The following is a 12,736-nucleotide window of genomic DNA, read 5'->3' as shown; positions in this document are numbered from 1 at the left end:
AAAAGCAACTGTGAAATTACTGTCTTTAACAAGGAGTTCATAGCATGGGGCCAGGTTCTCTTGTAAACCACTGTTTTTAAGATGAAGTGCGGGGGTTTAGTTTCACAGTTTGCTTAACTGCTCTGTTTGCTCTGCCACAAAAGGGACTATCCCACCTCTGCCTTATGCCATAGCTCCACCTTTCAAATACGGTCCTAATTCTCTTTAGTTAATGACAGAATATATTCTAAAGAACTATGCTGGAGCATTCTTTTCTGCTTTTCTGTATGGCTTTCATGCTTTTGGTCACAGCAGTATTTCTAAGTACTGTAAACAAGAGCCTGACCAGTAGATTTACCAGAATAAAGTTCTTTTTGCCTTCCACTGTGTTCATGTTTACTGCAGTCGCAAACAAAGCTGACAAACAGTGAGCTTCCTATATTATTTCAGTGAAGTGAGACTAAATACATAGAAGCTTTAGATCAACTTATTTGGCACATTCAATTCAAGACAAAATTGCAGATTTCCAGTGCATTTCGCAAAAGAATCTGGAGCCAGCAGCTAGGGGCTGATTGTGGCAAAGAGCAGATGTTCTCCCTGGCAGGAGCTGCCCACTCCCATTCTGGCAAAGAGCAGGGAGGGACAGTTTCCAGCAGAGGAACAAATCAGTTTTCAGCAGAGGAACAAATCTCATTCCATTACCTATCCCCACCACCAAACCCACCCTCCATAAAGCAGCTCCACCTTTCCTCCCACTGCAAGCCTGCTCCCTGGGCTCTGCCATGCACTCTGGATGTTTCCATCCATTAGCTGTACTGAAGGGGCTCCAAATTCCCACCATCCCTCACTTTATGATGCATCTGCCCCTTCTTGCTAAGCCCAGGGAGGGAGGTGGAGATGCTGCTGCCTCCCCTGCCCCCAGCTGCAGTGGGACTTGTGGTGAACATTGGAAAGCACAGCAACTGAACCAGCCCCTCCTGTGTCTCCTCTGTCTCGGGAGCCCCACAAGCAGATGCGACAGTGCTGTGAACCAGCTGAGAAGCTGAAGTGGTTTCTGAATCCTGAGCTGCTGACTCACCTTTTCCAGTCAGCACACAGAGCTCAAAGGCCAGGGATGGTTTGAGCTTTGGCTGGGAGGTTGCAGACAGTTAATAAAAAACAAACTAAATCTCATTCCTTTGTAAAAATAGGTCATTTTTCTTTACATCCTCTCTATCAAGAACACTCTGGCATTCACCATGATTTGTGATCAGGGCCAAGATTCTCAGGAGGAGAATACAAATCAAAGGGAAGAATACAAATTAAACTAAGAGCCTTTAACTTCTACTTAAGCAGCATAAAAACGTTTGCTTAAAGGTGCAAGTGCCAGCCTGTAAATCAGTCAGTTACCCTGCAAGAGTTACTCTTTATTCAGAAGAGATGTAGTATTCAGCTGGGTGAAGGTCACAAGGGAGCATGGAACAACATGGGTCAGACTGATGGATGCATGGCTCCTCATACTAGAAACTTAATCCCTGTGTTGACAGCACAAGGGGAATTTGAAAGGCAATGTGAAGGAAGACCGTGAAGTAGCTCTGCAGATCCTCACTGAAAGCTCGTCCCAAGCTGGAATGAACAAATATGGGCCCCAAAGGTTTCAGACAAGAATCACAACAGGCAGAGTTGTGGCATTGCTGGTGGTGGCTAAGCACCAACAGGACAGTGACAGCACTGACCATTGCACTGCCTGCATCACCCTTGAGTGTGAACAGCCAGTGCAGCACTAGGGACAGAGGGACAAGGAGCCCAAAGAGCAGCCTGGGAAACAGATCTTTGCAGCATTTTCCACATTTGGGGACAGAGAATGCAGGAGAGGACGTGAGCAGATGAATTTGTTCAGTGTGCACTTAGCTGACTCTGTTTTCTTCCATCTGGTCTCTTACACTTTCCCCCTTTTCTTTATTTGTACTGCTAATGCAGTGTTTCAGAGCACAGGGCTTGTTTCTTGACTTTCCTTGTGTTGCAGTGAAGATTTTCCTCCTGCACCTCCCAAAAACTTTAATGAAAGTGATTTTTACCCTTACCCTCCTTCTGTTCTCTCGGTTGGGCTGGTGTTGACATTCAAGTTAGACAAGCTGAAAGTTATCACAGGATAAAAAGAACAAGGCTAGAGACAAGGAGAGGTGCCTTTTCTCTTTCAGCAGCAAGATTTATATGAAATGATATAGAGTAGCAGTGCACCCTTAGGCTCTGCTGTTCTCCATGTGAGCATTCTGGCAACAGCTCTGTGACTAAGAGCCTGATGGAAATGCCTGCCATAAACCTTCAGCTCTGCTCAGGAAAGGGAGGCTTCCAATGAGCTGAAACTTAAATCCAGTTCTCACACCTAGATGACAAAACAATAATAGAGTTTTATAAGTAATCTCCATCTAACTCAGCTTTCAGAAAACCAACTGGGGTCCTTCTCTTATGAACATGATCTAAAATGTTACAATTTATATATAATCAGTTTTGAGCAATACTAATCCCTTATGAGGTGGCTCTCCAAAGTAATTTCAGTATCACCTACTTCATCCCAAAGTTCAGCCCAAACACTTCCATCTCTAACCAAATCGTAAACCACCTTGAACAGATGATTTCTAAGCTGAGAACTCAGCTCCTGTCTCAACACACTTCCAACCACATCCAGCTCTGTGGAACACTGTTATTAGGCATTGGATTAGTAAGAAGGTATAAAATACCTACCTGGAGGGTATTAACCCAAAAGTTTCATTTCCTAGCTGCTCTCAAAGCCACAGGTGGAAAGATGTCTTAGGAGAAGAAGGAATGTAACTAGGCATGATACTTTTGCACCACACTATGCCAATTTTGCAACTTAGGTAAAACCAAAAAGATTGTAAATTATTATAGCTTCTGTAACCCTTTGCTTTTCAGGTTTAGGTGCTCAGACTCTTAAATTTATTATTTCTCCTCTAGAAATTCCTCAAGGGTATTATGTATATTTCTGGTAATTACAAGTCAAGGGGCAAACAGATTGCAGTGGTCACAATAAGGCTGATTAGAGGACAAACTTCTCCTTCCATGGTAACAAAGAACCCAAAACCTCTTGAGTTATGGCTGTCCCAAACATATATATATTTATAGACATACACATACATGCACACACCTCTACATTTTTTTTTTCTGAACAACATTGTCTGGAAATCTTTCTGGTCTATTCAATATTTGAATGTCCAATTTTCCTCACAAAGTCACATTAGCTGTGCTTTTACAAGCTTGGCTTAAAGCCTTTCATTTGCTCTTTATCTTTCCAACCACTCTTGGCTTCTTTAGACTTTTTCCTCTGACTTAATTGGTATTTGTACTGGTCCTCCTAGCATTGACAAACTCCATCTGCAAATCAGCAGTGATTTTATGCTTTTTAGATCATTATTGGAAATGTCTAATGCCATCAGGCCTCTTGCAGAATACCTCTGAAAACACAGCTGTTTCATGATTATTTCCTTTGATAACTATTTTTGAGGTCTATTGTTATCCAGGTCTTAATCCATTAGTTAATTCTTTGCTAGAGAGTCGTAGGGAGACTTTTGCAATCAGAACAACATTGGAAGTGTATCTATTGTGAAGAAGTTTAAACATGGAAGGTATTCATATTTACTCTTTTCAACCACATTTTTTTCCCTCTGGAAAATAAAACAAATGCAAATAATTAGTTGGGAAAAAAAGGACCAGTGTCTTCCCAGTCCTACACTTATAATCCAGACCATGGCTGTCAAATACCAGGCAGGGAATTCAGTTCTTCCAGTTCCCCTTTTGTGTAGTGGTTCTTAACTATCTGGAGATTCAGGCTTTGGAAGTCCCTTAACCTACAGCCCAGATTCATTCAACAGCCACTCAGCTTTTAAGAACATTAATTTTTTTTTCCTAGAACTTCAATGAGTGTTCACATGCATAAGACAAAATGTAGCCTGTTTTTTTTTCCAAATGGGAATCACACCAGGCTTGTGTGACAGCTATTTTTTTAAGTCAGCTGACTTACTGTGTAAACAAAAGAGCCTTCAAGAAAGCAAAGACAGATTAAAAGATCTACCCGTACTTGAAATACTTCCCACCACTCCTTCTTTTAAGTGCATTCTCCAGCCAAGTTCCAAACCCAAAAGAAATATATTCCTTGGAGTTTTTGCTGCAGACTCCAGTAAGTGGGACTATCTCCATCCTAGGATGCAGATCAATCTGCTCACTTTAGGAGGTCACATGGAACTCAAAATTTTGCTTCTGTCTGGGATGAGTCATTTCCTTTTCAATGTATTATTTCTGTTATCCATTTTGACAGTGTTACCCATTTCTATAATATTATTCTGAAAGACATTTTGATACATTTTATTCTCTACAAAACAAAACAAAAATATAATCAAACTAGCCATTAACACTTGGTTACTGAGGAGATCTATCCAGTAATTTATATAAAACTAATGTCAAACTATATTGGCAGTAGCTGTCCAGAGCACCCACCATGATACTGCTGGGATACTGGAATTCTTCCCATTGCCAGGGAGATCCATAGTGCTTCAGCTTGCTGGAAATGAACAGCATTGTGTATAGATCTTCTCAGTAAGTATTAGGCACATTTCATTTCAAATTGTTGTTCAACTTGATTGATCCCAAAACATTAATCAACAAAACAAACTACTTCCATGAACATCCATGAAATATTCCTTCATACCAGAATTCATTGCTCCCCCTCCTCCCCCAATTTTGGAAAAGTATTTAGCTAACACTTTTCTGGTTTTGTCCTGCGTTTTTATTAAAATCTTGCCTTTTTACCTCTATAATGATCTTGCAATTACTAAATTACTTGCAATGCTAAATGCCTCCTTTGAATTGTGCCTGACCCTGACAAATTTAGATGTTCCCCTGACATCTTTACTTTCTCTAAATAATCTTCCCCAATTCAGAGTCCATGTTTTCCATCAGATGTTCTCCACTTCCTCTTTCTCCACTTCCTTTTCATTTACTTGTTTTAACTTCTATTTGCTGTCTTCACTGCTTGAATGAAAAAAATCAAAGTCATCTTCATTCTTGGTTTTGATGTGCTGCTCAATATGTCTTCTTTAAACTTGTGATTTTTCCATTCACATTCCTTTACTTTTTTTTTTTCCTGTCAGATTTTGCTTTATTACTGTTCCATGCTGGAATGATCTATAGAGAGCAGTCATCAGACAGCGATTGATTAATCTTTGTGTATATAGAGACCTCCAAATCAGAGTTACTACATGAGTATCTTTTATGTTAAAATAGATACATTTTATAAGGTTTATTTCTTTTCACTGCTGTCTACATGAGATCAGTGCCATGCTCTTGCCAGACTGAAGCACACCCATGTATCTTCCAGTAACATGTATTTTTTAGGTTGTCATGCTTTCTGCCCAAGAAAGTATTCAGTGATCAATGATATAACCTGTTGCTATGTAGCACCCCAAACTGAATTTATTTTTTTGCCATTTTAGCCAATTTCAAAGCAGAGCTGATGGTGTCAGTGTTTGAAAACAAGCTTCCTAAAACTGAAGAGTAGTGCTCCAAAGGCACTTATTACAGTCCCTGTGGACATGGCTCACAGGAAACAGGTGTCTTACTGAAACACTTCTTAATAATTCCTTTCTGATGAAAGGACATGCCCTTGGTGTGTGTTTGTGCCTCATTTCAAGGTGGAGCCTTCCTACTGCCCGATGAATACCACCTGTCCCAGACTGCCCCGTGCTGAGCCCATTGACTGCTGCCTCTGGAAAAGATACTGCGAGAGGCATTCTCAGAAACAGTGTGGTGCTTTCTTTTCCCACACAGATGAAATGCAATTCCTTGCTATTTATTGCACTAATTTTCTATAGAATCTTGCAAGACTTGCATGCTCTGTGGGTTGGCCTGTTATAGAACCTTCATTGCTTCATCTGCAATTGGCTTGAGCACTGTCAGTTTCCTTCAGTTTCCTTCTGTCTCTTTAAAATTCCACTTTCTAAAAGAAGGCTTACGTGGTCGTTTTTCCTAAATCAGTTCTCATTATCCAAGTTTCTTCCCTGTGATTCCTCATCCACTAGAAAAGACATCTCTGTTCAAGCATTATATTTCATTTTTGCAATGAAACTTTTAAAAGACTGGTTTCAAAGCTATTCTTATCTCCCTCCTCAACAGAAGCAAATTATCTCCAAATATTTCCAGCTTCACTCATGACTGCATAAACTAATGAGCTAACCTTCTCCTTCTGCCAGTCTTTGCTTTAAATTTTGATGTACGTCAGACTGAGAAAATGCTCCTGCCCCTCCAATGCCATTTATTACATTCAATGAAGATAAAACGTTGGAAAGGTCCAATTTACCATTTTGTTTATTCTAGGGGGAAAAAAGAAATCACGTTTTGTTTCCCCGTTGTCATAACAATGATAAATGAGACACTTCCACCTGGTACTGAACAAGAAACTATCTGCCCAAATATTTTCCCTGTTTACTGCCTCTTGCGTATTTGTCCGAGTTCCTGCTTCGTGTTTGAAAGCCCCGCACAGAGCGCAGTGCTGTCAGCAGCACGAAAGCCGGACCGTGTTGCAGAAGGCGCTGTAAACAGAGGGTAAGGCACCCAGATAGAAAAAAGCTGATACTAAACTAGGAAATGTTTCTGCCAAACGTTGTGACTAGTGCTGCTACGTGCACCGTGTCAGCTGATTATAAAAGGCAAAGCCAAGTACAAGACATGCATCTTGTAGAAAAATCACAGTGCAATAAGCATCTGCAGCTCTTGCCGGGTCCCTGCCCCGCTCCTCGGGACCGCAGCTGAGGCCAGAGGGCTGCCAGGCTGCCGGCTGGGGAATCCTCCTCTTCCGAGCCCATGCACCGAGAGCCCCTCGCACGCAGCCCCGCGCTGCTTCCAGCCCCAGAGCCATTGTTTCCCACCGCGGTCTCCTGACAGCCAACACTTCCACCGAGTTTTTGCTCTGCCCTCCCAGCCCCTTCGCCCTCGGAGCGCCGGGGACAGCGCTGGCGGCAGCCGGGACTGGCGGCGGCTCCTGCGGGAAGGGGATCCCTGGCACTGACGCGGACAAACTCCGGCGCGGAGCTCCCGCTGCAGCGCCCGCGCACCGCCGGCTCCACCGCGGCCACCGCCAGCAGCCGCGGCCCCCGCCCGGGCTCCCCAACTCGGCATTGTCCCTCCAGGAGCGACCAGGAGTCCAGGGGCTGGGAGATGATGTCAGCCGGGGGCGGACTGCGGCAGGGCTGCGCCCACCCCGGCGAGCCCCCGCCGCGGAGCCCTCGCCCACCGCCGGCAGCGCTCCGCGGGCGCGGAGGGAGGGACGCGCCGCTCGGGGATGCCGCAGCCGCAGCTCCCGCCTGACTGGCACATCCCGAAGGAGCTCCTCATGAATATGCACAGCCTCCCCCGAGCGCCGGCCGCGGGATGCCGCCACCCCGGGGGCTCCCCGCAGAGCCCCGCGCCCCTCGCCGGGGATGAGGGCTGCCTTGGGAGAGCGGCGGCTCGCTTCTGTCCTTACCCTTTGGCTCGTCCATCAGTGCCGGTGCTCGCTCCCTCCTCCTGCGCTCCCCCCTCCTTCCTCTCTCAGCCTCTGCCGGCTCCGAGCTGCCTTAGTGAGAGGTGCTCATGAAAACGGGCGCTTTAGTGGTCCATAGCTGTGGGAGGGGTTAGTTTAACTCTACATGACTCAATCCGTGTAACTTGCAGGCTGACCTCCCGTTTCTCTCAGAGCGCGGATCGCCTCAGAGCTGCCGCGTTACCCGCGCCTCGGACTTCTCCGCCGGGCCGCGGGCAGCGGTGCGTGCCCGGGGCTACCCGAGGGAGCCAGGAGCAGGACTGGCTCGGGGGGCAGAAGGGCGTCGTGGCTACAGAGAGAAAGTATTTTGTTAGAGTAGGGTTTTTTTGCAGTTTTTGGTTTTTTTTTCTTAAGTTGCATGAGACAGAGAAGATACCCAGCACACCAGTGAGATACACGAAAGGAAGTGTCCAGAGAAGAGATGACCTTCCTTGTTTCTAGATCTGAGGTCCAGCCCACAGGAAAAAAACCTCAACCAAATTATGAAAGGAGACAAAGTTGCAATAACTGCTGAAAAGTAATGTCCTGCACCTACCTGTCCCATAGAATGAACTCACACCGCTGGCTGCATCTCCTGGGAAACTTCGTGAAAGAGCCAATTTTAGACTTCTTGCCTGGAACACCTGAAGGGATCCTACCCTCCACCGCTTTTTAGTCCTGAGTCACTACAAATAAGAAATACAGGGTAGTGCTGGAGGGGTCCCAGCAACTTTTCTCCATAGCTTATGACATTCAGTCCCATTCCAGGAGGCACAAGTGCCTCCACACTACTGCCTACAGAGCTGTCCGCCTCCCACTGCAAAGGAAGTTGTAAACCAACCTGGCTCTTTCACTTTCTTTTCAGAGAAGTGGACATCAGCTTCCCAGCATCTTCCCTACTGGTCACCCAGGGGAGAAGTCCCTGGAGCACAGGACACCAGAACGTGAAGCCAGCTGCTCTGCCCTGCCTGTGCCAGAGCCTGCTCCCCTCTCAGAGCTGCTGCTTTTACTTTCTCTCTGTGGCTGTGCACCATCCAGCTCTGCACCTACCACCAGCTTCCAGCGTTCTTGCCCCTAGGAGAGGCAGGAAAAGCAGGATCCTGATGCTAGGACCTGGAGAACAACTTCTTGACACGGGGTTTCAAATCCCTTTCGTTACTGCAGCCCATCACAAACAATGATCAGTTCCTTCTCCTTCACAAACAAACATTGACCTGGCCTGTATTACTCCAGCTGGTAAGGCAACATTCACATTTATAATCTTCCCGGGAATAGAAAAATAAGGATCAGTGAAATGAAACAATATACATGACCTCTAGAACTTCCTGAAAGGCGGTTCTAGTCAGGTGGGGCTGGTCTCTTTCACCAGGCAGCAACTGACAGAACCAGAGGACACAGTCTCAAGCTGCATCAAGGGAAATATAGGTTGGATTTTAGGAAAAAGTTTTTCATGGGATGAGTATTAAAGTTCTGGAATGGCCTGCCTGGGGAGGTGGTGGAGTCACCATCCCTGGATGTGTTCAAAACAAGACTGGATGTGGCACTCAGTGCCATGGTTTAGTTGAGGTGTTAGGGCACGGGTTGGATTCGATGGTCTTAAAGGTCTCTTCCAACCTGGTCATTCTGTGATAATTTAGGTTTTAGTGATTAGATTCTTTGTGAATTACTGTCACTGTTGTTTCAAAAGCTCAAGGAGGAGTGTTTCACAAGATGAAGGTAGGCACTGAGTGGTTGTCATCTTAATGAGAAAAATTTTCCTGGGAAGTGCAAGAGAGACCTGATCTTACTTCCATTGACAAGACAGCAACATTTAGATGGTTTAGCATGGCGGAAGTAATTTTGTTGGTCACCTTGAACATAATTTTTCTAAAAAAATAGGAGTGTAGTTGATGCAATGCTTAGTTAATAAATGCAAATTTAAAACTATTCACTGTAATAAATATCAACTGCACAGATGTATCAGTAAGAAATACATTAAAAAAAAACCCCAAACCATGGAAGAAGTATGAGTCCTTATGTACCAGCTTACACACTGACTTCTCTAAAGAATCCTTGCTGGGAGAGTACCATCACAGGAAATAAATAAAATATTTACAAAATTATACAAAAATGCCATTCATTGAATAAATTAACTCAAGTGAACAGTAGTTTAAAAAAATAGTTGGAATTTAAGACTGATTTTTCAAGTTCTCGGTTAGACTCACTGTCTCTACAGGCAGAAATTCAATAATCTCAGTCAGCTGAGCTAACCTATGAGCTGAGAACTCCAAGTTTAACAAGTGGAAGATATGTACAAGCTCCCCTCAGAGAAAAATAGATACGATTTCACACCATGTTGAACAGCTCTTAGGATGCCCAGAGCCGTGTATTTCAAGTCCTTTAAATGCATCTGACAAACCACAATGAGCTTTTTTTATAGCAGTCTGCCAGTGACAGGTTTTTGTTTATTTTTTTTCCTTAGGAAAGTTCACTTTCAAACTGAGACACATGAAACTTCTATGGGGAAGGATGATGCATTACCAGTCAGTGACCATGAAGCACACAGCAGTGTTTTCACACAAGAGGAAGTTGTTACCTGGAACGTGAAGGCCCCGTGGGGAAGAATTGCTGTGAGCAGTGGTGGTCTACTACACCTAAAAATATCCAGGTCATTCACAGAGCCACAGGGAACAGATTTCTGTGTTCTGTGGTAGGATGATCTACTCTAACTGATGGACTGATACACTTGTGGGTAGTATTCCACAGCTGCAAGGTCAGGGAATGGCAGCCTTACATCTTCTGCAGCCGTTCAGTTTAGGTGTAAGAGACAGTGATGACACTTTCCCCATCCTCTCTCACAGCCCAAAGGGAAGAGTGAACTTTTTAGCCTCATGTGACATGAGATGCAGAGTTCCCCTTCCACAGAGGGTCAGATCCACTTTACTAGAGCAGTTTGGTTCTGTCTGCTGATCCTTGTGCCTTCGGGCAAACCTCTGCCTGCAGTACACAAACCAGCAGAAGGCAACAGCAGATTCTTTGTCACAGTCATTTCCATAAGAAAACAAAATGAGGAAAAAAGAGAGCAGCCCCGGAGGGAGGCCTGAGGCCGGCATTTGTACTCAGATAAGGCTCCAGACAGCTGAGGAGGAAGCTTGAAGCACAAATAAAAAGAGGAAACCAGAGAACTCAGGATGTAGTTTCCACACATCTTGAGCAGTGGGTAAGAATAGCAAAAAACCCAGAGTGCCAGTTTTCTACTCCCAGGACAAAACTGAGCATCTCCTGAGCAAATCTGGAGGAACAAAATACATCTTAAATATCCATGTTCTTCCTATCCATAGTAAGAACTTATTTACAGTCATTTTTCTCTAAGTTTACACAAGTCATGTGTGTGTTGGTTTGTGGCTAAAATTATGCAACTTCCTAGATCTCTAGAGTTTGCTACTTTGCAGATGAGCTATGCTGATTTTGGGACTAAGGAAAGGAGCAAGAGTGACTGAACACTAGCTTCATTTCCAGAAAACAGGAGATGGGATTGAAATAATAATGCTGGAATCCAGGGCCAGAAGCTCTCATCTTTGGGATGCGTGAAAGAAACATCCATAGGAAAAGAGAGTCAGGGAGCCTGAAAACAAACCTATAGGCACTAGGTGCACAAGTAGCTTGTTTCTACAGAAAGAATTGCTATGAAAGAATCTGAAATATTTTAAATGAAAACAGGCCATCCCATTACCAAACTCAACAATATTGAAGTCTGTGTTTGCTTAGGGGTCTGAAGGTATGTGTTTAGATTACAATTTATTATGCTGTATGTTAAAGTGACAGGGGGGAGTGGCAGCTTCAAGAAATGCAAACATTGAGTGAGGGATAGGCTGAACAGTCCTTGGGCTTTCCCAGGCATTTAGTCCCAGTGTGCTGGCTCGCGTCACCACTGAGCAGCCCGAAGCCCTGGGAAAAGGGACAGCAAAGGTACACAGACCTCCTTCCCCAGCAACTCTGAAACACCATGAAAGATGAAGGTCTCCAGAAAAATAGTGAATATGTTAAGTTGCTGGGTCCAGAAGGAGCAGAATGCTCTGCAAAGGGACAGTAATCAAAGAGATTAGGACAACTTCCTTCTGGAAAGAGAGGCAGAGAAGAGAGGCCAGGCATTAAAAAAGGACACATAACCAAAACCATTCCTGGTGCCAGATTATTTTTTTTTACAGCTTCCAGCTCCTTGGCCCACTCATCCTACATTGCAATCACCTCAGATCTGACAGTTTTCACAACACAGTAGGCCAAGTCCTCCCCACATCTCCGGGTTCCTCTAAGTAGTTGAAGTTCAAATGCTTAATTTAGATTCCCCAAACACTTTGTGTAAAGCAAACCTCTTGGATGACTCTTGAGGAAGCAGACAAACAAGCAATGAGCTACACAGTATCTGTGTGCACTGAACATTACCTTTTAAGAATGCAGTTCTTGGAAAAGAAAACTAATCTGCTTTTGGTATTTAGGTAAAAAGATGAGATGACGTTCAGCTTCATCTTGCTGCAAACAAATATTGCTCTTTAGCCTTAAACTTATGAAATGCACTATCTATTAAAAGCATTTAAGTTTCTTTCCATCATCTTACTTGTCTTGGTTTAAATATTTGTAATTGTCCTTTCAGAAAAGGTCTCCATGCTGTATTTATATCACTATTCACAGGCATTGTCACCCAAAACCTCTCTATCACCTTTATCACCTTGAGGCTGCCTTTGCTGCTTAGAGCATGGTACTGAATACACAAAGGCTTGTGGATTTGATCCCTGCATGGAGATTTGCCTATCTCTGTTTGTTATTTTTGTGATGTAGGGACAAAAGTGCTTAGATGACATCTGCAGAGCAACAGTTCAACTGTGTTTGTATGATTTCTACAAAACTGATAACACAGAATTCATGATGCTCATTGAAACTGGCAAAAAAAAGTTCCTGTGCCTTTGTAGAAGTGAATAAATTTTCTAGTTATTCTGCTAGGTTTGTTTTTCTATTGAAGAGAAATTGTATTTTTACACAATAAATGATATAAGTTAACACTCTTATTGTCAAAAATTCAATTTGTAAAAAACTTCATAAAAACATGCAGACAACTCCCATGCTCAGCCTCAGTATGAATGATGGGCTCTGGCACATGATTTGAAAGGAGCAGTATCAAAGTCCCACTCTCTAACACCTTAAACTGCCCACCTAGTTTACATATTCATTAGC

At 43.9% G+C, this 12,736-nt stretch overlaps 1 protein-coding gene across 2 annotated transcripts in view; it reads right to left on the bottom strand.

Annotated features, from left to right (window-relative positions):
• ENTPD1 (ectonucleoside triphosphate diphosphohydrolase 1) overlaps positions 1–8,329 on the bottom strand; it is a 30,174-nt gene extending 21,845 nt beyond the window's left edge. The window contains exons 1-2 of one of the 2 annotated variants that reach the window (XM_039709156.1): positions 8,085–8,328; positions 7,493–7,838 (exon numbers count right to left, since the gene is read on the bottom strand). In XM_039709156.1, the coding sequence (XP_039565090.1) occupies positions 7,493–7,508 (16 nt within the window). In that variant the 5' untranslated portion in view covers positions 7,509–7,838; positions 8,085–8,328. Of the gene's footprint in view, positions 1–7,492; positions 7,839–8,084 lie in introns of both variants that reach the window. The other variant, XM_039709158.1, reaches the window with a different exon arrangement.
• Between the last annotated feature and the right edge of the window lie 4,407 nt (positions 8,330–12,736).

This window comes from Passer montanus, unplaced genomic scaffold (genome assembly GCF_014805655.1).
Source record: "Passer montanus isolate IOZ18808 unplaced genomic scaffold, ASM1480565v1 scaffold21, whole genome shotgun sequence".
Taxonomy (NCBI): domain Eukaryota; kingdom Metazoa; phylum Chordata; class Aves; order Passeriformes; family Passeridae; genus Passer; species Passer montanus.
Note: the sequence above shows the minus strand (reverse complement) of the source record. Positions and strands in the feature narration are given on the sequence as shown.